Raw genomic sequence first — 27,756 nt, 5'->3', positions numbered from 1 at the left:
AACCGGAAGTTGCGTGTGACTGGCAGTGCGGCGAGTCCTGGACCGTGGAGAGAAGCGATTTTATTGAATTTTAACTTATTTACTAACAACAAAACAGTTTTAAAAAGGTCGTCGGTTAACGTGTTGCAGTCTCGGTAAATATTTTCTGTCGACATGAATCTCGGGTGAGTCTGTTCAAATCACCAGTGTTAGCTAGCTAGGCCAACATAAGGACAGAATGTGTCGCAGTGACATGATTTTATATCTTGCAACATAAACTGTGAACAAAAAAAAGACTCCGTAAAACACACAACATTATTGATTGTACGTGCAGATAATAAAAATAACTTTGTTTTTGCTGTTCGTTGTGATATATCGACAAGAGATGAGGGGAAAAATCAGTCAAACATTTATGTACTGTAAACATTATTCTAACTAGGGTTCCTGCAAACAAGAAAGAAGTAAAAAAAAAAAAAACCATGTATATTGTCTGCACGGCCTTCTGGGCAAAATGTTTCGTTTCGTCAGGGTGTTGAGGTAAAACGTCAAATACAGACACTTAAGTGGCATTAGACATGCCACTAATGAGTTACAGGTGTGATTTGAACTTCCTGTTCTTCATCAAAGGTACAAGGTAGATTTATTTGTCACATTACAACAGGTTGTAACGTGAAATTAAGTTTGTGCTTCTGCTATGTAGCAGACAATATACATTAATATAAAAGCAATTCTAAAAATGGGAAACAGAAGTAAAGTATATTCAGTGGAGTGGTGCTGAGGATGAATTTGAGTTTAAGAGTCTGATAGCTTGGGGGAATCTCTTTCCAGAAGGCAGCAGGGTGAACAGGCTGTGACTGGGGCAGGTACTGTCCTTTAATATCCTTTTGTCTGTGCGTAGGCACCTCACCGATATCACTGATGCTCAGGAGTTGTGTACCAATGATCTTATGAGCAGTTTTAATCCCCAACTGCAGAGCCCTCCTGTCCTGGGCTGTGCACGTCCCATGCCAGTTTGTGATGTTTTCAATCAGGATTCTTTCTATTGCTCCTCTGTAAAACAACATTTTCTCCAATCTAAACTAGATCATGTCAGCCATGCAAGAAAGCAGAGTAATGAATGTAAATCCGTAACATTGTGAAATGTTGTCTGTGTTTGCTCATTGTGAGTTTTGCTGTGACACTTTTGTCACCTGGCAACATCATACAGTGTGTACTGCTCTGTCTCAATGTGCTGTTCAGTCTCAGTATCTCAGTGTCACAAAGACTACATAGTCAAATAGTCTACAGTCTTTCAAGCAACCAGCAATTTGGTAATTAAGTACAGGGGCAGGCAAATATGCGTCTTTGTGCCCAAATGCCTGAGAAGCACGCACATGAGATGAGTGTGTGATTTTCCTGTTGAAGTTGGCTGTTGAAAGAATCTAAAAGTCTCTGCACTCTTGGATATATGACCAGTGCTACGAAGGAAAGAAATACATGATTTGAATAAAAATGACAAAACTTCCACACACTAATATTATATTTATTCATTTGCAACTTTTTGCTCATATACCTGATGTAGGTCAAACAGACTGAAACGTCTTCAGTGAATAAATATTCTAGATTTAATGCTGTGACCCTCCAGAAACAGGACGGCCTCTTGCCGCTGGGTTCAGAACTAATACAGCACTAACTAACAAACCTGTCAGTACAGTTTAGCTCATCATTGTCCCACAAGAGCAAATGCCGCAAGAGAGCATTAAAACATAAACGCAATTTTAAAAAAACACAATGACATAATGGAAAACATAAAAAGAAGTGGTTTTGAGTCTGCTTACTGCTTTTATGTTATTGTGTTTCTGTTGTTTGCTCTGATATTTTCCCTTTTTGTGAACAGAGACGGCCTGCTGTTTGAACTTGAAAATGGAAAACCCAAGTTGATTTTACTCACTCATGGTGAGACATTTTGGCTCCTATTTTCTGTAGTTTCCAGGGGAAATTCACACACACTTTTCTTTTCTCATTAGGTTCCTACTATTAAATATGATTAGTTTATTTTTGCTAATTGTTTCAAACACATTTCTATTATGTAAGATACCTACTGCTACTGGAAAAATAGCTTTTATTTAATTAGGATTGTGTGTTTTCTTTTTTAAATTAATAAGTAATACAGTAGTTTCCATTTCCTTTTGATAACATTCATCCCTTATATCCATGCATGTCATTAAAAAGCACTGTAAAACTGTTAATAAATGTAAAATGTCAACATTTGAGTCATTTAAATGGTTGGTATGCACATTCAGACTTCAGTATTGGTATCAGATGAAGTAATTGTTTCTGGTTACAGAAAATGATTGTTACGTTTTTTTAAAAAAAAAAAAGGTCTGTCTCTGTAGGGATCCTTTCCACAGTCAGGCACTTGTAATGACAATCTGAGCATGTCAGTGGCAAAAACAAGCACTTTAGTGGACATACTTTGGTGGGTTGCAGTTGCCTGCAAGGATTAAGTTGTAGCCCTATTGTGCTGCTGCTGACTGCAGTGCGCTCAATACTGGACCAGTTTCATAAAATGTTGTCCCACTTAGTCACATTAACACAAAAAAAGGGAAAATAAGGTCCAGGTCGGAAAAAAATCCGAAGTTGCCCATTACGTGTTTTTTGCATTGTCATCTTTTAGTCTATGTGGTGTAATATTCGTGTCTTTCTTCCACTGCAGCGATTGACAAGAATCCAGCAAAGGTAGGAATGATTCTTACAGCTTGTCCGTTACATTTCAACATATAAGCACACATGGGTGTCGACATACATTTGCAGTATATAGCACAGGTTATTATTATGGTATTTTATAGTTTTGTTTGATTTGATCTAACTTTATCCAGCAGCTGTCCTACAGGCCCAGAGCGGCTAACATCCTGAGCTCCCGGCAGCCGTCCTGTGTGGAGGAGGTGCAGGGAGAGGAGCGTCCAGCCCGGCAGCTGGCAGAGAGGCACAGAGAAAGCAAGAGCAAGGCAGAAGGAGCAGCTGTCTCTTTCACTTCCAACGCCACCACCACCTCTGGGGGAAGGAGCACCACTTTGACGTCACTGAAGACACATGAGCATCACAAAGGGGGTAGCGGCTGTGCAAATGGGGCCAAGGTAAGTGTCTTGCCGCGTCTCAATTATTTGCTTTACTCTTGACCTTTCATCCTCTGACAGCACATTTAACTGCTGTGTGTGTGTGTGTGTGTGCTCAAGGTGAAGTCAGACAGACACAAACACAACGCTAGTGTTGGCTCCCTGAGAGCCAATGGGAAAACTGGACAGCCTCAGAATAGTGGGACCCAAGCTGGTAGAAAGGTGGGACCAAAGGACACGCTGGCCATTGGGGACCCAGGACTGAAGGAGGTGTGTCTGACCAGTGAGCAGCTACAGAAGATCCTCAACACTGTGCAGACCTCCAGCAATGGCCAACACCTACCAGAGGACCACAGGACCCAGGGTAGTTGTAGTGATGGTATTATTAATAGTGATAGTGGCAGTCTGCCAAGACAAGGACTACAGCACAGAGTTGAACTGAGATAATGGGCTGGACTTTCTGACCATGTCAATATAATGTACAACTTCATGTCTTTTCTCCGTTAGGAAATACATCAAAATCTGACTCCTCAATGAATGAAGGAGGAGGAGAAAAGAGAAAGGAGGAAGACAGAGGAGGAGGGGAGGAAATTAAGAAGGGAGAAGGAGGAAAAACTGGAACTTATCTGGATAAAGACAACAGGTGAGCAGCTCACATGAACGGTCATTTGTACAAGAGTTCTTTGAGCCTAGAACTTCACTGTGTTATAAACACACACAAAGTGTTTTGTGCTCAGTATGATTTACAGATTATAGATAACCCCTTCACTGTTTCATTGGGGTTCTGGCCTTCAGAAGAACTGTAAGAGGACAAAATAAGTTTAGTTTTCTCTTCAGCCAACTAACAATTACACTATTCCAACAGTTTTCTGGTTAGGAGATATCTAGTTTTATAAATTACCCATATGGTTCTACTGTTCAAGATGACATGTAGCATATAAGTGCAGATCAGGTCCGTTACGCTTCCATAGTATGCTGTGCTGATGCATTTTTAGAAATCTGTATTTCTAAAAGTTTTTTAAAGCAGAGTGTTGCTGCTGTTGTTTAGGTCGTCTGGATGTCTGTTCAGCTGGCTTGAGGAGCGACAGTCAGACAGCAGAGCGGCGCTCGATGCCAAGAAGACTCAGTGGAGGAGAGAACTAGGTATACTAAAACTCCAGTAATGCGTATTTATATTCATGTTAGTGACAAAGCCACAGAGAATAATCTTTACAAAGTGTTTTAGCCTCTTGCAGCTCATAGTTTTGCTTTTAGAACACATTTACTGTTTAGTTCAGTCTCAGTGTTTAAAAAAACAAACTCTCTTAACTCCACTGTAAGCTACCTGCTCAGCGCCAACCAACCAAATGATGGATCAAAAAGTTGGTCAAGTTGGTTGGCCAACATTTGAATCAGAACCTGATAACAGTTGGTGGGTTGTTTGGTTACTGTCAATAAAGCTGATTAAAACTCACAATCCTGATAAAGAAGACTTGAGTTTATGAAAATAAATAACACGTAAAGATGCTCTTTTGAACTTGCTTTTACTTATTTAGTCACTAGTCATTATGTAATGTTAAAGAGAGATCAGTATTTCAGGGGCTTTAAATACAGCAACTATTGTGTTAGAGTTAATGCTTTTAAAAGTCTCCAAACCTTCATGCATAAAGATAATCCATACTCCATAATTCATCCATACATTAACCTCAACACAATTTTTGTTATAAATGTATAATCCAACATCCCCATTTTCTCTGGTGGGAAGGAGTCGGAATTAGTCAGGGTGGTTGAGCAATATCAGCTACAGATATATAAGCTCACTGCAGTCGTTTGTGACACAACTAAATCATTAATCAAAAATGATACAATTGATGACAGAAATAATGGTTGGGTGCAGCACTATAATAAAGTAATTCTGACAAATGGAACTAGTTTTTGCTTGTGTGTTTTGTGTGTGTGTGTGTGTGTGTGTGTGTTAGATGAACAAGTGGCACTGAAGCAGCAGCAGCAGCATTCGGCTCCTGGCAGACTCCAGGTACAGCAGATAATTAACCTTTTTGATCTAGAGAATCACTAAGTTGGTTGTTTTTGACACTGTGACTGTAAGTAATTGCTCATGGTGGTAATAGTTGGGTCTTTATAAATAATATTACAAAGAGTACGGTCTGGACCTGCTCTATATGAAAAGGGCAATGAAATAACTTCTGTTATGAATTTGCGCAATATAAACTTTAACTGAATTGTGGGACCAAGATGACTTTGTTTAGCAATCTTTTCCTCATACTGAACTATGGCGCTGATATTTTTGTTCAGAGAGATTATATTCTTGCTGTCACCTTAATTAAACAAAAACAAAGAAATGCATTTGCATCGAGGCCCAGCAGGCTGTTTATGTGGGAGAAACAATATTGAAGTATTACAAACTCGGGTCAACTCGAGAAGACCAGGCTGACTTTTCATCAGATTTGATCCAACGCTAACACATTTTCATAAAATATGTCATAATCTTTGTTGATTGGGTGTGTTTGTGTTTCAGGCTGAGGAGGACACAGAAAGTGTGTTATCAGTTCAGAGCTCCGTCAGCCACAGAGAACAGCCTGCAGCCATCAGATCCAGCCTCAGATTCGGGGTAAATCTGAACTGTGGAGTAAATGTCTTTGCTCTGCAGCTTTTGTTTGATTCTCCATCAAGGTGAACACAAAGCTGATCAAGTCAGTACCTCATAAACTAGAACAAGGTTTCACATTTACATGACATTTAAGAAATCAGGTTATTGCCGAACGCTGACAATAACCAGGTTAACAAAGTGCATGTAAAGGCACTGACACACACACACAGATGAGTAGATGCAGGCTGTTTTTTTTAGTTTCTGTAAAATCATCTGTACGGTAATATCACACCTAAAATTTGCTGATAAACAGTTTGCACACACGTGGCTCATGTAACAAGCAGCACAACAGAACACTGCTATTTTAAGAGATAGCTCTGGTGATGTTATGTTTTTGATATGTTTCTTCATGTCTACAAATCCAATGAAAATACCCAAACCAACAATGAATTGATCCCACTAACAAGTACTGTGTGTAGTGATAATTACCACTTTAAAACCACCCCCCAAAACACATTTTCATGCACAATCAGGGCACGGACAGAGTGTGTGCAGGTAGATAGTTGGACTGGAAGGTAGGCCAGCGAATCATTTCATTCGGACTGAATGGTCCTTCTTTGGAAAAGGTAACTCTCTGCTCTCCCTTTTGTGACATGAAACTCATTTCATCCTGTGGGGATGATTAATTTTACCATTTGGCCTGGTGTTATTTCCACTAGGTATCTGTTTTAAATATCCTTTGACGTGCTAAAAGGTAGTCTTTCTTGGGAATGGGTAGTTTCTCCATTCTGTTTAATGTCAGTGTGATAGTTTTATTGCAAAGAAGTGAGAGGAGGTCCTTTTGGGCCATAAACCAGAGTGTTTCCACCATGAACTCCACAGTATGCCATGAATCTGGGCTGTGCAAGTTTGAGTAATGTTTGTTTAAAAACTACAGTGACCAGCTGTTTTAGGAAATTACTGATTTACATCTTCTGCAGGAACAAATGTGTAAGTAAAACAAGTATTGAGATGACAAACACATTGTTGGCTTTTGCCTTTTCATGGAATTTGACTAAAGTTTGTATTTTGTGTCTATAATCTTACACAAAGTGCTTTAACATAAAAGGTGGTGTTGAATGAACACATCTAACTGTCTCAACAAAAAACAAACATTAAGAGGCTGTGTTGTCTCTACAGGAGGTCACTCCGATGGAGGAGGTGCTGAGTGTCGAGAGGAAAGAGGAGCAGAGGAGACGGTGGCTGGAGGAGCTGGACCGACAGAGAGAGGAGGCGACTGAACGCAGGAGACGAGAGAAGCTGCTGCAGAGCCAGGTACAGCAGAGATGCAGTAGAGACAGGAGCCAGGTACACTAGAGACCAGAGGCAGGTGCAGGAGAGGCAGGCGCAGAGTTTTTTTTCTGTTGACTTTCTCTTTTGAACGTGTCTCTGCAGACTGAGGACCACGAGCTCTGGGCCATACACTTTGACTCACTGCAGAGAAGGCCTCCTGTCCAGACTGTCACACCATCAGCTCCACCTCCAGCCCCATCTAATGGCTCTGAGCGAGGGGAGTGGGAGCCATCGTCCAGCTTGTCCCTGGTCTGGGAGGCCATGAGCAGCTGTGGAGCAGAGAGTGTTGGGGGAACCAGCGTGGACACAACGAGCGGATACCCGGCCAGAGCCAGGTATGGTGGAGGGGTGAAAGACGAGAAGGAAGGAGGAACAAGTGGACCGATAAATGTATAAACAGCTCTGGGGGGGAAAAAATAATTTACAAATGATTGATCAGTGTTACAGAAATAACATACCAAGACACACGTTTAAAAGAGTTATAGTGTATTTGAAAGTAATAATAAACTTTCAGTGAGCACAACACTTGACATTCTGTTTCTGAGTTGCCTAATACATTGAAGATGTGGGCAGTGAATCCGAGTTTAGTGTTCTTTGTTCTGTGTTTCATTCAGCTATCTGAGGACCATGACCGCCCTGCTGGATCCCGCCCAGATAGAAGAGAGAGAGAGGAGGAGGCTCAAACAGCTGGAGCAGCAGGTAGGAGGAGGTGGAGAGGGGCGAGGAACACAGCGAGGTGGAGAAGTACACTCACTTACTATCTCTCCTCCTCCTGTCTCCTCCTCAAGCGAGCGATCGAGGCCCAGGTGGAGGAGCGTCGGCGTCAGAGGGATCGAGAGGAGGCGAGTAGGAGAGAGGAGGAGGAGGAGGAAGAGAGGAGGGTGGCGCTGGAGAGAGAGATGCTGGAGAGACGATATAAGCTGGACACTCAGAGGGAGAAGCAGAAGGTCACGACACAACACACACACAGAGGCTAAATCTAATTTTGCTGTAGCTGTATCAGTGTTTGACATCTGTGTGCGTGTGCGTGTTGCAGCCGAGCCATCCGGAAGAGCAGCCAAAGAAAGTCGACGACCAAAGACATCTGAAGACACTGGAGCCGAGTGGTGAGCAAAACTCCTACAGTGTCACTCCAATACAGACTCAAACAATTGTACTATCAAGTAATGACCCCCCAAAAAACTTACCGCTTAGTATGGTCCAAAGTACCAGTGCAATAATGTATAAATACTCCCTTACAAGTAAAATTTACTGCCTTTAAAATCCTACTTCAGTACATTTACTTTTGATACTTTAAGTAATTTTTGTACTATTCCATTTATTTATGTCAACTGAATGTTTGTCTACATGTAGCACCTTATCACCAAAGCAAATTCCTTGTATGTGTAAACTTGGCAGTAAAGCTCTTTCTGATTCTGAATTGTCAAACAACAGTATTGCCAAAGCTTAAAATATAATACAAAAGAACAATTAATTACAATAACAGTAAAAGTGTGTGTGTGTTTGTGTTAAATAAAATAAAAAATATTTAAAAATAAATAAATAAAATAAAACAGTAAGCATGTGTGCTATGAATTCAATTCATATGGTTCATCAAATAAATAAAATATACAAAACATAAATTTTTTTTTAATTAAAAATAAAATAAATAAATGAAACAAACGTGTGTGAGACATAGGTCAGTAGTATGTAGAAGTAATTTTATGTTTAGGATCAATAAAGAAAAAACACTATTAATAAACCAACAAATAATCATTCAATCTTAAAAACAAGCAGGTTGTCTGTAATATGCGCTCCTCTGTGTGTTCAGCAGTTTCCAGACATGACGAGTGTTCAGAAGAGGAGGTGGTCAGCAGTTCAGCCTCCCTGTACAAAGACACTGCTGTACAAACAGGTAACGCAACTATTACTACTACAGCTACCACTGCTACTACTACTGTTACTGCTAATACTACAAGTACTACTGACGCTGTGGGAATTGGTATTGGCTTATTTACATTTTTAATACTCATTCTGTTGTCGGACAACATGAAGTAGACAACATGAAGATTTCTGAACTCTTGTGTGAGACAAACTTCAGCTTAGTGTCTCAAAAAGCGAAGCAGTTTAATATTTCATGGCTTAATGTGGATGTGTTGAAAATCTTTGCTTATCTTCTGTGTGTTTGTGTAGAAGAAGCTCCCTCCCTCCAGCTCAAGGCCGACCGAGTTCAGACTCCTCACGTCTCTGCACAGTACCAGCCTCCTCCTTGTCTGTCTGCTGCTCCTCCAAACAGCAGGAACAGAGCGGGGAGAACGGGCAAGGAGAACATCTTTGTGCCAGGAGGAGGAGGAGACCCGTATGATGCGTTTGCCAGGAGAGAGAGGAGCAAGAGAGACAAGAGGAGACCTGAGTGGAACACACAGAGGTAGAAACATAAATGTCGGGGGGGATGGGGCGGTTTGCGCCGGCTGGCATCTCTCCTGCGCAGCGCATTACTTGGCTGTTGTGTGCCGCTAGTTAGATTGGTAGCGGGGTAGTGTTGATTGGCTCATCTGTAGGTCATTATTGGCTTGCGTGCTTGTCGGGGGTTGAGGGCATCGGGTGCGGGCCGGGACTGGGCTGGTGTGCGGCTCTGTCCTGTGTGCATGCTGTGCATCCTGATAATTGCATTTCGGTTCTCTGAGGGGTCTGGCGACTGGTTGTTGGAGGGGTGGGGGACCGGGAAGAAGGGGTTGACGGGGTGGGTTGGGGGTGCGGGCTGGTCCTTTTTGAGCTGGTTGGGGGTGTCTCCTCTGGATTTTAGTGCCCGGACTGGATGCTTGGTGGTTGTGCCGGGATCCTGTGTATGGAGGGATTGTGCTTTGGGGTGTGTCGATGGTTGCTTGCAGTCGCGTCGCGGCCCTCTGGAGTGTGGTCGTGTTGAGTCCTAGGGGCTATTTGCATCTCCTGACTCCCTAGGGCCGAGGGGCTGTTGCTGCTGTCGCGGGGTGATTGCTGTCTCTTTTCTTTGGGGACGGTGGGGGTTTGTGTGTGGGATGCTTCGCTGCTAGGGAGGGAAGGGAGCGGGGGTGGGGGTCTTCTGGCCTGACCTGGCCTGAGTGGCATTGCCTCCTGGGTGTGGGCCGACCTTCGGATCTGGGCTGTTGGGCCGTTCTGTCCTTGGGTGGTGTCCTTGCTGCCCCGGACCTGCTCCCTTGGGGGCTGGTGGTGCTCGGAGTACTGCTGATTGTGGGGGAGCGGTGAGGTGAGGGGTTAGCAGTGGGGCTGCCGGAGGGGCCCCGGCGAGGACGGGGGATTGTTGGACTTTGGGTTGGGGCTGCACTGACCTGCCTCTGGAGTGTGTGGGGGTCTGGGGCACGGGGCTTTGGAGCCTCTGGGTCTGGGGCGGGTCTGCGCGCTGGGGGGGGCTGGGCCCCCCTGGGCCCGTCCTGGGGATGGGCGGGGTTGTCACTGACTCTGGGGTGCTACCGGTGCTAGAGGGGCTCTTGCTATAAGCCCTGGGCTGGAGGGACCTGGCGTCCTCCTGCTTAGGGGGGTGGGGGACGGGACTGAATAAATGTCTCATTGGCCTCGTGTCCTACCCCTGGAGCCCCGGGCGTTGGGGATGCTGTGGGGTTGGTGGCGGCCTTGCCTGATCTGGGGTGGGCTGGGGGGGGTCGGGGCTCCCCTGGCGTGGGGGCCCGCCCTTGGCCTAGGGTTCTGCGGACTCGGGCTTGTGGCCTTTGCTCATTTCTGGGCGGGTGGTGTGTCCCTGGGCCTGGGGGCCCGTTGTCTCCTCTCCTCGCCTGGGCCCTCTTCGGCAGAGGTGAGGCTCCCGCTGCTTCCCCCTGCCAGCTCTCTCACGGTGGGGGCATTCGGGAGTCTCTGGGGCGCATGACCGGTGCTGTCGGGGTAGGTTTTGGTGCTCCTCCTTGGGGGTGCTTGACTGGGGAGGGCTGGGCCCCTGTCCGGGGATGAGATCGGGGGCTGCTGTCACTGGCTGCACTGTAGGGAGGGATGCCTCTGGCTGGGCTGGGGGACCGTTGGCCTGGTTCTCCCGCGTTATCGCTCCCTGGCGGTAGCGAGCTTCCCGGCACGGCTTTCTGCTGTTCTTCCTTGGGGCGGGGTACAGCTTCCCCCTGGACATGCGGTCTGGGGTCCTTTGCGCTTTGGGGGGTCGCAGGGTGTCCTGGCTTCTGGGGGTGGGGGTCTGCGGTGGGATTGTGGGGCTGCTGGGCGTTTAGTTTGTGCGTTGGAGTCCGGGGGAGGCATCTCCTCATTGGCTTGGAGGGACCTGTTTGCGTTCCTGTTTTGCTTCGTTGGCCTCGGATCCGTGCTTGCCCATTTCTCTGTCGGCCAGTTGTTGGACCCCTCTGGATACTGAGGTATATAGTTAGTTTTCGGGATGTGCAGTGTGGGTGCGGGGCAGGGCTGTGCTCCGGTTTGTTCTGGGTTTGTGCCTGGAGTTCTCGGCCCTTGATGGATGGGTGGGTTGTTGGTGGCATGCAGCTGAGCTAGTTGATTTTGCCTCGTTGCTGGTTTGGCTGGTGTTGCATGGCGGCCGGGGGGCGCGCTGGGCATGGGGGATGTCGGCTGGCGCCGGCGGCCTTAGTTTTTTCCGGCGGTTGGGGGGACGGTGGACTTTTATTGGCGGGTGCACGGTGACCTGTGCGGCGCGTTTGCTGCCGGGCTGGGACTTGCTGCTGGTGTCTCTCTCCGCTGGCTTTCGCTGTCGTGTTGTTCCGTTTGCTCTCTCTCATTTGCCCGACCTCGCACGCGGGATTCGCGGGGGGCTGCTGGGCATGGGTGTCGCCGTGCTCGCGCAGTGTGCGCGTTGGGCTCGTCACTTGTGCATTGGTGTTGATGACTGCGTGGCATTTGGGCATTGTGGTTGTTTGCTGCGCGGCGGTGGGGTGCTGGATGGGGGAGGCCACTGGTCTATGTTGTGTCTGCGACGCGGTCGGTCCGGGCGCTGCTCTTCCTCTTTTGCGTTCCGTCGGCATTACGTTGTCAACTGGCATTTGGGTCGGGGTCTTCTGCGTTTGCATCGCGGTGCATCTGGGAGTCTTTGTTTTTTTTTTGATTTGATTTATTCTTTTTCTTTCTTCCACCCCTATTGGCTACTGGGGTTCTTGCCTGCCTTTTACAGTCGTGGCGTCCCACTCTCTCTAACAACTACATTCTTTAACAGGCTTATGCGCACACACATGTACACACACACACATACAGACACATTCACCCACACAGACACAAACAAACTTAGGTTGTCCCTGGTAGAATTATTCCTGATGCCTTTCTTTCAGTTACTTATTTAAATTAATTATTATTCCAGCTCTCGTGGCTGTGTTGTGTTGCTTATTTAGTGTGTGTGACTGTTTCTTGTTTTCATTGTTCTCTTAGTTGTCTTAATATGTCATTAATATGTCAGCTGTTTATTGCTGCTGTTCGGCTGGTTTTCTTTTACTATTATTACTATTATTATTTTTATTGTTTTTTTTGTTTGTGTTTGTTTGTTGTTGTTTTTCTCCTCCCCAAGCCCCCCTCTCTGTTCTCTTGCAGGTTTCGTTGCTTTCTGCAATTGGTGTTTCCCACAGCTTTTCCCTGTTGTCCCCACCCTCCATCCCCCTTTCCCCCTTCTCTTGCAGGTGTTGTCCTTTCTCTGTGCTGTCTGTTTGTGCCCCCCCCATCCCCGTGTCTGCCCCCCTGTCCGGCCCGGTGACAAATCAATACATAATTAAATAAATAATAAAACAGACAAAGGAGTATTTTAATACTCTCTTGTTAAAGTAAAATCTGTCTGGCACAATATGGTATCCAGGTCATTATACTCTATACCAGGCTGCTGGGCAGGACAGGTTTAAAAAAAAAAAAAAAAAAAAAAACATAAATGTCTCAGGTTTAGATAATCACTGTGTAGTAGAGCCCGATCGATTTGGGATTTCTAAGACTGATGCACATTTTGATATTTTTTAAAACCTGATATTCCAATATACTGGACAATTTTTTTATTTCATCTCTTTTCAGAAATGCATAGCATAAACAAAGAATAGCCCTAACATTTGTTATGGATAGTTATGAGACCAAGATAACATGACATAATGCAGTTTAAAAAAAAAAAAAAGTACAGTTGATAGCTGTGTTTTGTGGTGTGGCAACACTTATTGTCATTTATTGGCTGTTAAACACAGATTTATCTGCCATTGGCTTATTTCAGCCGATTAATGTTGGCAACCGAACTATTGGTCAGGCTTTACTGTGAAGTCACCTGTTCTATATTTGGACAGACAAAATCCTCCTTTTGAAATAATGGTCTGGTCTTATTACAGCTATGTTCTCGAAAATAACAAGTCACACAAGTTTTGTTCTTCTTTGTGTTTATTAAAAAAGGCAACGTGCAGGTGCTTTACCAGCACCTACTAGACTGAAGTTTGAAGTAGAAGAAGTAGACGGGCAGGAAAAAACCCTGTTTATTAAGTATTTGGTTAAGTGACAACATATTTTACATGATGCCTTCCAAAACAGATTTACTGGCACTAGTACTGTGAACGTGTAATATACAGTATGTATCAGTAGATAGTGGTGGAAAGCTGAGTTCACTTACTCAACTACAAATTTGAGGTACTTTTGCTCTACTTACATATTTCCATTTATGCTACTTTATGCTTCTATTCCACTACAGTTCAGAGGCTAGGGTTACTTAGCACATTAACATTTTACAAACAAATATGATTATGAAAAATCAAAAACAAGCCACCGCACACTGAAATTACTTTCCTATATTTATTGTGAACGTGTTTCGCCTATGGCTTTTTCAGGTTCACACAGTGACACAGAGAAAAGCACTCACAGGTTCAGTCAAATCAATCAAATAAGTAATCCCAATTTCCATCTTTTCCTATTACTTTTACACGCTTTCTTAGTGTTATCATTTTTATAAAAACAACATATTACAAAATAATACATAAATACAATTAATATAAAAAATGTAAAACAACATACCCGAGTCACAAGAATAGCATCATTTCACCTGTCCATAAAAAGACTAATAAGAAGCTAGGAACTATTATTAGACACTCGCATCCCTTTCAAGAAACAATTAAGTACCTTAGGACAGATCACCTGTAGGTGCTACCTTTTGTCTTTCTTTGTTCACAATAGATGCAGTAAAGTCATTTCAGTGTGTGGTGGCTTGTTTTTGATTTTTCACTGCCAAAACCTGCGACCTACCAGCACCTGACTTTTGTTGCTGTGCATGGGGAATTTCTTGTTTTAAAATACATGATTAGCTTTTCAAATGTGATGCATTGTTATAAATTACCCAAAAGTACACAGAATAAATTGTAAAACTCAGTAAAATAATATAAAAAGAATAACCTCGACCAGCTTCAACAGTAAAAGGCTTGTTCATTGTGGTCATTTTACAAAGAAGGCAAGTGGGTATCATCCAAAGTTAGTCTTTTAATTACAAAACATCTCTTTGTGTTACTATCTCTTCATCACAATTCAACAAAGATTTTATTTATTTAAGACTAAGCTGACTGATGTTTTAAAAATTGTGAACTTATCCTTTATGCACAAATTCATCTCAAGCCCTAATGATCAAAAATATTTAGCCAGACCAGAGTGGGGGGGGAGTTAAGAGGTTGCCATAATTAATTCATATTAGTCTTTTATTTCAAAAATGGGTTCAAATCTAGTTATTCAAATCTCTTAAGTTTAAATGTAGAAATTCAAAATCTCTCACGGCCTCCATATTGTCTCTATAAGAGTCACACAGCCCTAACTCAGTAAGTCAGTATTTACTCTGATCCTGTGTTCGTCCAGGCCCAGTCGTCGGTACGTTCCAGCCTCGGAGCGTTACCCGGCCCCCCTGCAGAGGGACAGACAGGAGAGTCGACTGAAGAGGCAGGCCGAGCTCCTCGCTCTGCAGGAGAGGACCGGTCTGTCCAGGACTGACCCCCCTCCTCCTCCACCTCAGCACCAGGAGCCTCCTCAACTCTCCAATCCCACACAGACCAGAACCAGTCCCACCAGGAAGGTGGGAGGCTTTATTTTTTACCTTCACATTGAATTTTGAAAAGAAACAAACATTGAGTAGTTTTTCCTCTGCTGGCTGATGATTATTTCTGTGTTCGGATGCGTGTTACTGTTCCAGGTGGAGAGTATTTCCAGAGGACACAGCAGCTCTGCAGCCGTCAACACTGAAAGGTGAGCAGCTCTGCCTGCAGTTGTCTTACACTTAAACTCCCGACTGCCCAAAAAACACTTTAAAAAGCCAGAAAACTGACAGAGAAAGAGCCTCTTCCTGAAAATAGCCAGTCTTGTTAATCTCGTTACAGTCAAGCTTCTCTCGAATGAAATAGGCTGAAATCTTCAAAGTAAGCAAAGTTCAGGAGTGGAATTGCGTGTCTGCTTTATTAGACAACAAACAAGGACCAGTTTTTACCTAAAACCATGACTAACTTTGTACCTTTTTATAAGAAAAAATGTCTGTAAAACTTTATTTAATAGGTCTGAAAAGTCATAATTAATTATTTCCTAGAACATTTTTGGTATTAATTATTGGGAGACTGAGACAAAGTTCTGAAATAACTGCCCCGTTTTGACTCAGTTACCCAAATCATTCGTCGGAAACTTTGAATTGTTTGCTTGACAGTAGCTGTAGACAAATTTCACATTGTTGTTCAGCTGACCTGCTGTTCACTGGCTGGTAGAGATTCTGTGCAACACTAGCTTCACAATTAATTATAATTTCATCACTGTAAGTATAACACGTGCCTGCTTTACATGTAATTCACATAATTATGAAAAATATACAGACCAGTTAAATTAACTATTGCCAAAATGTGTTCTGTCTTTGCCATCAAAACTTTCTCCACTGACTTCAATGAAAACTCGAATTAGAGTGCACTTTTCTCTAAAATATATCTTGTGTCACAAGCGAGCACCATTTCATAAATGTGCACAAAGTCTCAAAGGTCTTTACCAGCAGCAAGTTCAAGGTGGTAGAGCCACGTGAGCGTTAACAGGCAATAAACAAATGCCTACCAAACTGGGGAGAAAAAAAAGCTATGAAAACAGAACTTTCCTATAAACATTTGTATTTTTAATAAACACACTAACCAGCAGTTTTAACCCCAGGAAATGTTAGCAGTTAGCAGTGGAAGGTCATTTTCATTTCATTTTTTTCATTTGTTTGACAGGGACAGGGCTCATTAATTAACAGTAAAATAACTGTAAATGAGCCAGAGTTAGCTCAACTATTCTACTCTTGAAGAAGTGACACATTATTACTGTGTAAATAAAAACCTGTCCAGTCAGCAGTTCTGTTTATATGGACGGTGAGGTGGTTTTATGTTCAGTGAGCGAACTCCTTTGTTTTGATGCCTCGTTGTTGTTGTCTCCTGCAGGGGGCGCTCTCCTCCCGTCCCTGCTGTCAGACACAGAGTTCAGGGTCAACAGGCTCCGCCCCCAACCTCCCCTCCTCCTCCCCCAGTCCTGGAGTTCATTCCTTACGTCAGGACTGATGAAGTCTTTAACCTGGATCCACTGGAGCCCGCTGATACCCCCCCACCTCACACGCACACAGGTTAGAGACACACACACACACACACAATAATTAAACTCTCTGATGGGAGCTGTATATTATATCTTAACGATAATGCAGGGTTGTACTTGATATTAAGTAAGTTTCCTTTGTGCTGTTCTACTTTGACTCAAGTAAAGGATTGAGTGAGTGTTTTTTTTTACCTCTGCCAGAGACAGAACACAAATAAAGCTGTTAAAGTGGATGAGTTTACAGTCATATAGAGCTGCGACGATTAATTTATAAATCGATTAGTCGATTGACATAAAATGTTCCTTAACAATAAACACGCACGCTGTAGTTTATTTTAACTCGATCTCACTTACACAACAATGCTGCTGGAAAAACTCAGTAGTAAAGCTGAAACGAATTGTCATTTTTCAAGGAAAAAACCTAAATATTCACAAATATCAGCTTCTCAAATCTGACGATTTATTGCTTTCTTTGTCATATGTGACACTAAATTATAAATCTTTTAGACTGTTGGTTTGACAAAATAAGCAAATAGAAAACATTAATGTGGCCTCTGAGAAACCGAATGCCCCCCCACAAATGTTTTAACATTTTATAGACTAATGGATTAAACAAAAAACTAATTGGCAGATTTATCAATAATGAAAATAATTGTTAGTTGTAGCCCTACAGACACAAATTCTATATTCCTGAGGAAAACGGCTGTTTTAGGACTTGAAAAAGTGTCTGTGTGACAGTGTATTAGGTTTGTATTCAGACTGATGGTCTTTTTTTCATTCTCATTGTCACTGAAATTAATCGGCCGAAAATAGCGGTAAAAAAAGCACTTTCGGTGTTCGGCCAAATACGTCAAAAGACCGAATAAATTTTCCAAACAATTACGCTGACATGTCAGCAGTGTGGAAGCATTTTAAAGTGTCCGAGAAAGAAGCAAAAATCAACATTTGCAGACACTGTTCTGCTGAACTGTCTCCTAGCAAATCCACTCCATCTGTGGCAGACTTCTTGGAAAAGGCAACAAACAGGCTGACCCGCTTCGAGTGTTTGTGTCACTCGATTGTGAGAAGGCGATTAAGCTAGCCGCACCTAAATTTGGAGTTCACACGTATTCAAACCTTTATGGTAAATCCACTGACACGGACCAGTGCGAGCTGACAGGCAGGTTAGTGACTTTATCCTGTCATTTTCTCTCTTTACAAAGAGTGTTGCAGAATGAGTCCTACCTGAAGAGAGGCTGTGAAGTCTTCATGTTACACGATACGAGAACCACATACATTTATCATATTGGGTCGGATTTGATGAATTTAGCGTGAGGATACCATAGATTGTATGGAGGATACACATGTGACAACGTCCGGTTTTCAAAATAAGGTGTCTATACAGTATGGAAATAATATTAATTGAATTATATTCTCAGAAAGTATAAAACATATTACATTAAAAGTAAATGGACACATGAGTAAAAAGCACATTTTGACTATTTATTTTATGCAATGGTAAAAAAAAAAATGGCAAAAATGTGAAAGTACTTTGTGTTTCTTCAAATTTTTTCATTAGCTTTGGCTAAGAATTTTCATTTTGGTGCATCCCTAGTATTTTGTCTGTGCCTCTTTCAGACACAGTTTCAGATCTGTGAAACCTGCAAAAAAGTGCTATTCCACAGCTTTTTCTTTTACATCTAGACCATATTGGACCAGGTGCAGATCAAAAAACACTATATGTAGATTTATCAAATCTGGACTACATTATCCCAGAAAGGAGTTCCAGATTCATGAAAATGCAAAAAATGCAGATTTCACTGCCTTTTTACACCTAGTAGCCTCGTCATTTGCCACACTGTGGATCATGTCTCCTAGTCACTCTGCAACAGAGGGATTTCATCTTTCAGGATGGACAGGGATGTTATAGATGGCGTAAATACAGAGTAGCTACAAATGGCACCTGTCTCTCACTGGTGACGTGTGCTCTGTGTGTTTTAAGCAAACTATACCTTTTCCCTGTCAGAAGCTCCTCCTCAGAGCTCAGCGTCTCCTCCTTCACATCGAGATCCCCTCCTCCACCCCGAGCTGCTTCGTAACACACACCGACAGCAGGAGATCCTGAGGGGCCTGGCCCAGCTACGGCAGGTAGCACGCGCACACACACACGCATGCACGCACACAGTAAAAAGTCAATCGACAACAAATTTATTAATAGATTAACTGGTTAAATCATTCATCAAGCAAAACTTGACCTGAGAACATGATGGGACAATTTTTACTTTTGACATTTTATTTACTTATTGATAAAAGGAAGTGATTATTTGATAGTGAAAATAATTTATACATAAGTTATAGCTCTAAATCTTAACAGTATGGCACAAACAAAACTCATAATAAAACTAAGTTTTCAAAGTTGTTTGATATAGAAAAGAAAAATACACTTAACTGGAAAAACTAGTATCGATAATAACCATTATTACCAATTTATCAGTAGTATTAATCTTGAGGTTTGACTGTTCCACTTGCAGTGCGTAACCTAATGTTAGCACAGTTGTTACTGTGGTTACTGGTTAAGTCTGGCACCAATTTGGTTATACTCTTTCATAAAATTGGAGGACATATTTAATAAACAATGGTCATTTGGAAGCAGCAGAGCGTGAGAGATCAGAGCCTCACTTCTAGTCGTGAGTATGGGCGAAGATCCAAAGGCACTGGACCCCACATTTCCCATGATGCAGCTGGATGGGTTCTTTCTGAAACCAGTATATGTTTACACATACACGACCATGATCCTCCTCAAACCTGATCATAAACATGATACTTACGTGGATGTAACCGCTGAAACGATTAATTGATTACATTTAAAGGAGACCTATTATACTGCATTTCCAGTACAGAATTGTAGTTCTGTGACTCCTGTATGGCAGCTTTGCATGATTCAAAGTTGAAAAGAAATTATTTTCATCATATATGGCTTTATTTCAGCCTTTGTCTGGAACAAGCTGTAGATGCTCCTGTCTATTTAAGGCCCCTCCTCTCAAAGCCCACTGTCTTCTGATTGGCCAAGACCTGAAGCATGTTACCAGGCGGTTGTTGTGCTGAGCGGTACAGACAGACGCGCGGAGCAAATGACCATATATGGAATACCGGGTCTGTCTGGCTCCGTATGTCGTAGAAAGGAGCCGTTGGTAGAAAAAGATGTTGAAAACAAAGCGTTCAGAACAGGAGGAAATCTGAGGTTTTGGCTCACAGGGATTTCTTTTAAATACTTTTATCTCATTATTTGAAGCTTTTGCCATGTTTAATGAACACCCAACATAGGGCTGGACACTAAAAGAATAATAATTATCAGTAATTATTGATATAGAAAGTTATGAAACTTTTTATCATAACATTTTTGGCCATATCGTCCAGCCCTAATCCAACATTGTAGATAAGTCATAAAATGTTGGAAAGCATAATAGCTCTCATTTAAGTCAAACTGGAAAAGGTATAGAAAAAGGATACTAATGTGCATGTAAACAAACTCACTGAGTCCTCACAAGTTTGGATGTACAAACCCAATGTTTGTGTGTTTTCAGGGTTTATTACAGAAGCAGAGGGAGCTGGAGACGGATCTGAATCCTCTACTGAAGCGCCACGACAACTAACGCCGTTGAGTCCAAACAGTGAATTCACGCTGTCTGAAGCAAATCTGCATCTAAATGCAACTACTGACGTGTTCCATTTTAACTGTATGCAATTATTACCGATCCTAAGCACCCGTTTCGCCTCAATGCACCAATGGTAGCAGCACCACAGCTAGGCGAGAAATTGGACATCTTTTTAACTCTAAACCCGAATGTCTGGCTGGTGTGGACGCGTCATGTTGTTGTTCATTCGTGGCTGCTGGAGACGAGTTGTCACCTTTTATCTACTACTGTTTGAATGTATATAAATGTGAATATTTAATCTGCAAGGGTCAGCCTTGCGCTCAGCAGCGGAGTTCATAAAGACGCTACTGTTCATTAAAGAGGAACACAATCTGTTTACAAGTCGTGGGGAGTACAACTGCTACAATATGTGAAAAAGGTTGTATAAAGCCTTTTACATGTCCGGAGGATGCAGCATGAAGTGTGATAAAAGTTCCTCAAGCGATGTCACTTGAGTCAGCATCGGTTGGAGATTAAATAAATCTGGGCGTGTGGCATTAGAAAGAAGTGACCTGTAGCCCGCTGCTCATCTCTGCATGAGGCAAGTGTCCCGAGGCTACATTAGTTGTTACTAGGATAACACACCTGAATCTCCGTCAGCAGAATGTTGCATTGTGGGTAATATAGGCTTTGACAAGGAATAATGTGTTTGTTTTTTTACTGATGTTACAGTGTGACGCTAAATCGGTGGAGTGCTCTTTTAAAACGCAAAACGACCGAGCTGTGTTGAATAAATAATCATGACACCAGACCAGAGAAGCATTTTGAATTCAACTTACTGATAGAAAAATGGTGGTTAAAGGTAAAATTAAGTTTGTGTGAACTTTATTTTTTGTAAAAATGACGGCTTTGCAGGAGACGGAGACAATCAGTCTCCTGCAAAGCCGTAATTTTTGACATTGGGGGATAAGTTTACTATAGCCATCAATTGAGATGGGAGCTAAACAGTACAGACATCATCAGCATTAACAGGAACCAACTTTTGCTTTGCCTTCAATCTGAAGGCAAATCACATTACACATCTATTTTTTAAAATCTAGAAACATGTCACATCTGAATTTCTAGGAAAACTGCAAGTTGCAGGTTCAACATGAGCACTTGACTTAACTTTCACTGTTTCATTACAAACACATCAGTGTTTTCTTTTTAAATCTGCTCTATCAGTTCTACTTCACATCAACCGCTTCATACAATGAAAAGTCCTTTAAAAAACGCCGCTCACAGTTTCTCTTTCCTGCACCGGGTACCAAGTAAGACAAACATGTTTTCTCGTACCAGCTGATTTTTATATGGGTGAGCAACATTTTATGTGAAGATTGTGTTTTATAATTCTGTTTTTAATGCACTTTCCATAAAAATGACACTGTACAAACAGGTGTTGAGTTTTACCAGCTTATTTTTGGTCTTCTTGGAGGCACAACAGTCCTTTATTTTATTTTTTTTCTGCATCCTTCCTGCAGAGGAGCAGTCTACTTATCAAATCATGAACATTTCTTTTTTTGTCTTCAGCTTCCTGCTGGACGAGGAGCTCTGTGTTTCCGTTTGTGATTCTGTGTTGTGAATTTTTCAGGTTTTATTGTAATGTATTTTTTTTATTGCAAATGTAATAAATAATGTAAAGTGTACTAAAGCCCCCTTTTTGTTTTTTTTACATCTGCACTTGTTTTGATTTATTTTATTTCAGCAACCCCCTGAATTTTCCCCCAGCTGACACCAACAGCATGTTATATTTATTCAACCATTGAAGTTTAAAGTGTTTATTTTGAAAATGTGTAAAGCAGAAACATCGGACAAGAAATAGTAATGAAAACAAATCAAAATGATTAAATAACATGATGATAATAAATAAAATAATGATTACAGCCTAAGAATTTTTAAACACAATTCAATTTGTTTTTACATATTCGAAAAGGAGTGGGAAGAAGAATAAAATTTATTTAATCCCACCTTTGTGGGTTTATAAATCTACCTGCTTTCCAAATTAATATTTACACATCTACTTTGTTTTACCCAAAAGCAATTCAAAATGTACGTCAGTTATTAAAAAAATAAGGAAAGATATGACAAGTCTTATGAAGTTGAAGCTGAGCGAAGAATGAGGAGACTGCAGATGGACGAAATACCAAGACCATCATCACTCTTGAGAGTAATGACGGTCTCTTTAAGACAAGATATAAAAATACTCTGCTTTGAATAACTTGTCTAATGAATAGTAGCTTTACAGCTGCCACACTGACTGTTCGTAACATACGTCATTACAAATCTGAGTTTTTTTGCTCATTACAGTCCAATCTGATGTTTAATACTATCTATATCGATATATAGACATATATAGATATATATAGAGATATATATAGATATATATCGATATATAGACATATAGAGATATATATCTATAGATATATATAGAGATATATATAGAGAGATATAGATATATCTCTCTATCTATATATCTCTATCTCTCTCTCTATCTATCTATCTCTCTCTATCTCTCTCTCTCTCTCTATCTCTATATCTATCTATCTATATCTATATCTATCTATCTATATCTATATCTATCTATCTATATCTATATAGATATATCTATATAGATATATATCTATATAGATATATCTAGATATATCTATATATCTCTAGATATATCTAGATATATCTAGATATATATATATATCTCTCTCTCTATCTAGATATATCTAGATATATCTAGAGAGAGAGAGAGAGAGAGAGATAGAGATAGAGATAGAGATAGATAGATAGATATATGTGTGCGTGGAGCTGCACACTTTGGTAAGCATATATTAAAAGTAGTATAGCACTGTTTGACAGCAGGATAGTTGTCTATAACCTGCATCACAGGTTTTCATGGATGTTTTTTATATATTTTGGGGTGTTTTGTATAGCTTTTTTTGAGAAGAATGTTTCAAAAGGATTTGAACATCCCCGCCACAGAAGAAGGACGGGGTTAGAATAAGGTTCCTTACTCTAAATAACGTGGTGAAGGGTTTAAAGACTTGTTAAAGGGTAATTGCGGGTTATTACAACATGGGTCTTAATTATAATGTTTTGTCCATCCTTTCAGTTAGAAATCTGGGATCAGGCTGAATTCACTATTAAGAAGAAGAAGTGCTCACCTTCAGGCTCGATTCTTCTCTGAAACACCTGTTACTGTGAAACAGATGAAGGAAGCAGTGAGTTTTTGACAACAAATTAACACAGCAAAGAGAAACAGTTCAGACAATAGTTCTTTCTAAAATTTCAAAAACACTGGCAAAAGTGGTTGCTGGTGTAAATAATGGCTTCGATCAATAGAGCTGAAATAATTAGTGGTTTTACAGTAAATTCATCTACAACGTTTTTGATAATCATTCAAATCATTTTCTAAACAAAAATGCCAAAATGTTTCTGACTCCTCAAATGTACTTATACTGTAATACTTGTTATTTTAGTCCTGTGTGATAACTGTTGTTTAGTACTGTTTGATATTGCAATGCACATGTTATTTTATTAGTAAAACAGTTGGATCAATGAGGACACCCTGGTATCTCACCTGGGAGTCTTTACTGCATGTCATCCCTTCTCTATCTCTCCTCTCCTTCACTGTCCCCCTAAAAAGTATCTTTAAAAAAAAAAATCTAATCGATTGAGAAAATCACCAAATCATTAATAAAAATCATCTTTATCTGTGGCCAGATATCTCTATCTGTAAGTGCTTGAATCTTGACTGACCTGTTTTTTTACTTCTGAAGACCCCATGTTTGCTTCAGGTGTTTGCAGACACATCCGTAGTACTTATAATACCAGTTTGGTGTTCAAAGCAGACAAGACTGCAACACCCTCATGGTACCATGAAGGTCTTTAGGTAGACCCTCAGGTAGACTCTGAGCCCCAGAAAACAGCATTAAATAACAATGACTCTGATTCATACAAACAAACTATGAAAAATTACTCTTTAGGACCTGAAACATCTAAGAGGGAGCAAATACTTACGCAAACAAGTATTTTTTAATTTGTATTTGTAATTAATTTTGATCACTTTGTAGATCTTATTTTACTTTAACATTAAAAAGGTACATTTACTACAAGTACTTTATATTTCTTACTCCAGGGAAATCTTGTACTTTTTACTTCAGTACATTGATTTGAAAGCTTTAATACTGCTACTTTGCAGATAAAGATTATTAATACAAAATATAATCAACTAATAAATTATGATTTATGATTATAGATTATTCTTCCTGGCAATATATAAATAATTAAAATTAGCTCCACTTTTACCAGCTGCAACATTAAAGTGATGCTTACACACCAATAATTGTAATTTAATAATATACATGATTATAAAATAGAATATTCTGCCTAATGAGTACTTTTATTTTTGATACTTTATTTTGATTATGAATACATTTGTACTTTTAGTAAGTAAGGAAAATTCTGAATGCATGACTTTTACTTGTAACAGAATATTTCTACTGGTATTACTACTTTTACGTTACACTGAGTACTTCTTCCTCCACTGACTAAGATTAAGCACAGATGGATAGGAGAAGATTTGAGACTGTATATAAAACAATTTGAGACATATCATTTAACAACATATTGTGTAAAGAAGATATTAACTCAAGAACATTATCGTGTGCTCCATATAGTATCTTTTGTGGACATCTTTCATTATTTTTGGGGTTCTGTATATTTTAGATGACCGTAAAATGAATGAAATGAAGATACACTAGTTCCAGTTGAAACCCTAACTGAATCCAACATACACGCATTTACAATAAATTTAGACCCGAGCCAATGTGAGGCCCTATCAGTGGACAAGTGGACCCATGAAGACGTCAAGCTGAGACTCCACTGTACACGGTCTGCACAATCATTACTTGTTACCATTTTGCAGTTGTACATTCTGATGCCGCGTTCGAGACCGGTCGGAACTGGGATGTTTTCCAGTTGAAACTTTCGACTGCGACGGCGCTGACATTGTTTTGTGACGTAATTCAGCTGCTACTCGTGAAGTCGGGCTACATATTTTTTCTCCGAGTTCACAAGTAGGGTAGTTTTTTTTTGTTGGGAGGTTGGAAATTTTCCCAGTTCCGAGTTTCCTGGAATGCAGCATGAGGTCAAGAAACTCTCGAGGCAAACTGGCTGGTTTACGCAGGCAAGTTTTAATACAAAAAACCTCTGATGTAAAAAAAAAAACATAAAAAAATCACTTAAGTTAAAACCGGTCTGTTACAGAGTCACTTCCTACTGTACATACAACAAGTAAACACAAATAACTCCCAGGGTAACAAATCAAACATTCAGTACAAAAAACTGTTTTTTTGTTGTTTTTTTACAAGACATAAAGAGTGTCCACTGGAAGACGTGTAAGGCATTCTGTCCATCTTAGTCCTTTACAGTTTTTTCGCCAAGTTCTTCCATAGTCTCACTTTCCACTTTAAGAACCGTGGTGCAACTCAGTGTCTCCCATGTCGCAAAGAGAACAAATAAATAGCTTGTGTCTTCTCATCGTGGAAAACATCCTCATAGCCTTCTTTTAAGAAATGTAATTTGTCGGGTTGCTGGAATAACTATTAGGGTTCCTCAAGAAACCTTTAGAGTTCCCCCTGTGCGTGAAAAACACAACTTTTTTATTTTCCAGTCTGTGGAAAAAAACTGACAAAACAGTAAAGGTGGTGGTGCATTCAAGAAGGCTTGGAAAATGGGATCAACCCAGAAAACTTGGCATTTCCCTTAGTTGTTATTTTTTAATCTCTTATTATCCAAAGGGGAAATATGGCCTTTTCCTTCAGAGTTTTTCTGAATTCTTAAGTACTACAGGTCAGAAGGTAGTGGTTCAGTAGGTAGTAAAACATAGGTTTCCAATCAGAAACTCAGCAGGCTGCAGGTTTTTATTTTAGCCAAACTCTACAGCAGCTGTTTTCTGCTGTGTAGCGCAGGTACATCCACTTATTTTAATCCACACACTACACACTACACAAGGGTTACTACAAGGGTTTCATCTACAGAGTTTCATTACAGAGTGACACAGCGTTTTGGTGTCTGGTTGTCTGATGAAGAACATGTGGCCAGGAACATCACCAAGCCCTGATCCAAGACTGTCATGCAACATATCACAGTCCAGGATCGCCATCTCCTGGACCACCTGGACATTTCAGTCACTCAGAGGATATAAAATATTGAAAATACAAATTCACCAGATGGTAGATAATCTTCTAACTTAAAAAGGTGATGTCAGGTGGGTGCAGAGCAACTAAAAACAATTTATTAGGACTAAGAAAGGTCTCGTGTTAAAGTAAATACAAATTAGGACAGTCAATTTAGAAAGAAATAATAATTCAAATGCAATCAACGTAGCCAAATCTGTTTTAGAATTAACACTATTCCTTAACATCTCTGACATCTAGGCCAAAGTCTGTTGGAACGAACCATAAAAGCAGCGTCGCTGGTTTGATTCTGACCTAGGACCTTTTTTGCATGCCGTGTCTGCAGGCATGATCTGACTGTAGCTCTACTGTTAATATCAGATAAAAAAGAATTAATGCCAAAAATAGATGAGTTTGAGCCCCTGGTATGTACGACTGTGGGTTAGACATATGGAATGTACGTGTTTCAACCTCTTCATTCGACTTGACTGAAATTCTGGTAACAGGGTGGTAGTTATGGATTTCTTCCCCCTCTGTGGAGGTTAGCGGGGGTACTTATTACCTGGGTTAACTGCTGTAGTTGGCTCTCTACATCCCGTTAAAGCCTCCTCCTCTTGGCCTCCCTCTGTACCTGTTGCCGCCCTGACCTACAGGGTTGTGAAATCCCCCCATCAGTCTATGACCACTGAAGTTCCTACCGGTCTGTTGGAAGCCCCAGACCAGAGCAGCACCTGCAGGGCCCAATGCCCCTGGCCAGACAGGCGTGGCCCCCAGGAGGCCACCTCCCAGGTTAGTCAGGGGCCCAAGCAAGGGGCTGCCAGAAAAAGACTGGCTGGGGAGTCGAGGCAGGTGGAGGGGGTGCAGGAGGCCATCACCACGCTGCTGCTGGCTGAGAGGTGGTTGTTGTAGGTGTGACAGATTCTGCAAGAGCTGCTGTTGCTCATTAAGTTGCTGCTGCTGGTTGTTCAGTTGCTGAAGATGTTGTTGGGTCTGTTGGATCTGTTGTAGATGGGACAGAGCGGGATTTGGGTTATCTTCCTGGTTTGTTACCATGGTGAGACTTCCTGTCACCTTGGTACCGCTGGCAGTTCCCACAGTGCTGTTGCGAGGTGGTGCTCCCTCTCCTCTTTTTGGCAGCTCTTGACCCGACTGTGTGTCTCTACAGGAAGAAAACAAGAAGAGGTTCAGCAGCAACATACGGACAAACTGCAGGAGAGAAATCATGTACAGTCAACATGTCCATTACAGTGTAGGCCTGGATATTAAATCTCAATAGCTTTCTGGCCTTTTGAGTAAAATATGCTAACTTTTTTCTACTGAGAGCTGACATTTACCAACCCGTTTTCTTGTGTACAGTAATCACCCCTAGGTATGGTCAGGAAAGGGATCTTTTTAACAGGATAGTTTTAGTTAGGGATCCAAGC

The 27,756-nt window shown here is 41.3% G+C and overlaps 2 protein-coding genes across 9 annotated transcripts in view; one reads left to right on the top strand and one right to left on the bottom strand.

Annotated features, from left to right (window-relative positions):
• Window positions 1-21,811, top strand: ccdc66 (coiled-coil domain containing 66). 6 transcript variants are annotated; one of them, XM_038697341.1, is made up of 21 exons: window positions 1-164; window positions 1,856-1,914; window positions 2,675-2,697; window positions 2,838-3,095; window positions 3,195-3,438; window positions 3,582-3,717; window positions 4,123-4,217; window positions 5,033-5,088; window positions 5,590-5,682; window positions 6,841-7,008; window positions 7,096-7,328; window positions 7,608-7,692; window positions 7,782-7,940; window positions 8,030-8,099; window positions 8,807-8,887; window positions 9,166-9,400; window positions 14,779-14,992; window positions 15,110-15,162; window positions 16,365-16,543; window positions 18,518-18,639; window positions 20,076-21,811. In XM_038697341.1, the coding sequence occupies exons 1-21, from the start codon at window positions 154-156 to the stop codon at window positions 20,142-20,144; spliced, it is 2,643 nt and encodes an 880-aa protein (XP_038553269.1). In that variant the 5' UTR covers window positions 1-153; the 3' UTR covers window positions 20,145-21,811. The 6 variants fall into 6 exon arrangements, with proteins under 6 accessions (XP_038553269.1, XP_038553268.1, XP_038553267.1 ...); XM_038697340.1 differs by having other exon boundaries at window positions 8,804-8,887; window positions 18,521-18,639; XM_038697339.1 differs by having other exon boundaries at window positions 2-164; window positions 2,841-3,095; window positions 8,804-8,887.
• Window positions 21,812-25,325: 3,514 nt separating this feature from the next.
• tasora (transcription activation suppressor a) overlaps window positions 25,326-27,756 on the bottom strand; it is a 46,192-nt gene continuing 43,761 nt past the window's right edge. For all 3 annotated transcript variants that reach the window (XM_038698000.1, XM_038698001.1, XM_038698002.1), the window contains one exon: window positions 25,326-27,491. In XM_038698000.1, the coding sequence (XP_038553928.1) occupies window positions 26,921-27,491 (571 nt within the window). In that variant the 3' untranslated portion in view covers window positions 25,326-26,920. The remainder of the gene's footprint in view (window positions 27,492-27,756) is intronic.

Source organism: Micropterus salmoides, unplaced genomic scaffold (genome assembly GCF_014851395.1).
Source record: "Micropterus salmoides isolate LMB-PRFRI ecotype aquatic unplaced genomic scaffold, ASM1485139v1 Ms_hic_scaffold_4, whole genome shotgun sequence".
Classification (NCBI taxonomy): Eukaryota; Metazoa; Chordata; class Actinopteri; order Centrarchiformes; family Centrarchidae; genus Micropterus; species Micropterus salmoides.
The sequence above is the reverse complement of the archived record's forward strand: the minus strand, read 5'-3'. Positions and strand labels throughout refer to the sequence as shown.

Excerpts from the sequence above, each read along its gene's own strand:
- ccdc66 (XM_038697338.1), top strand. Across the intron at positions 3,718-4,122 it reads TATCTGGATAAAGACAACAG|GTCGTCTGGATGTCTGTTCA; the intron begins GTGAGCAGCTCA and ends GCTGTTGTTTAG. Across the intron at positions 18,640-20,075 it reads GCCTGGCCCAGCTACGGCAG|GGTTTATTACAGAAGCAGAG; the intron begins GTAGCACGCGCA and ends GTGTGTTTTCAG.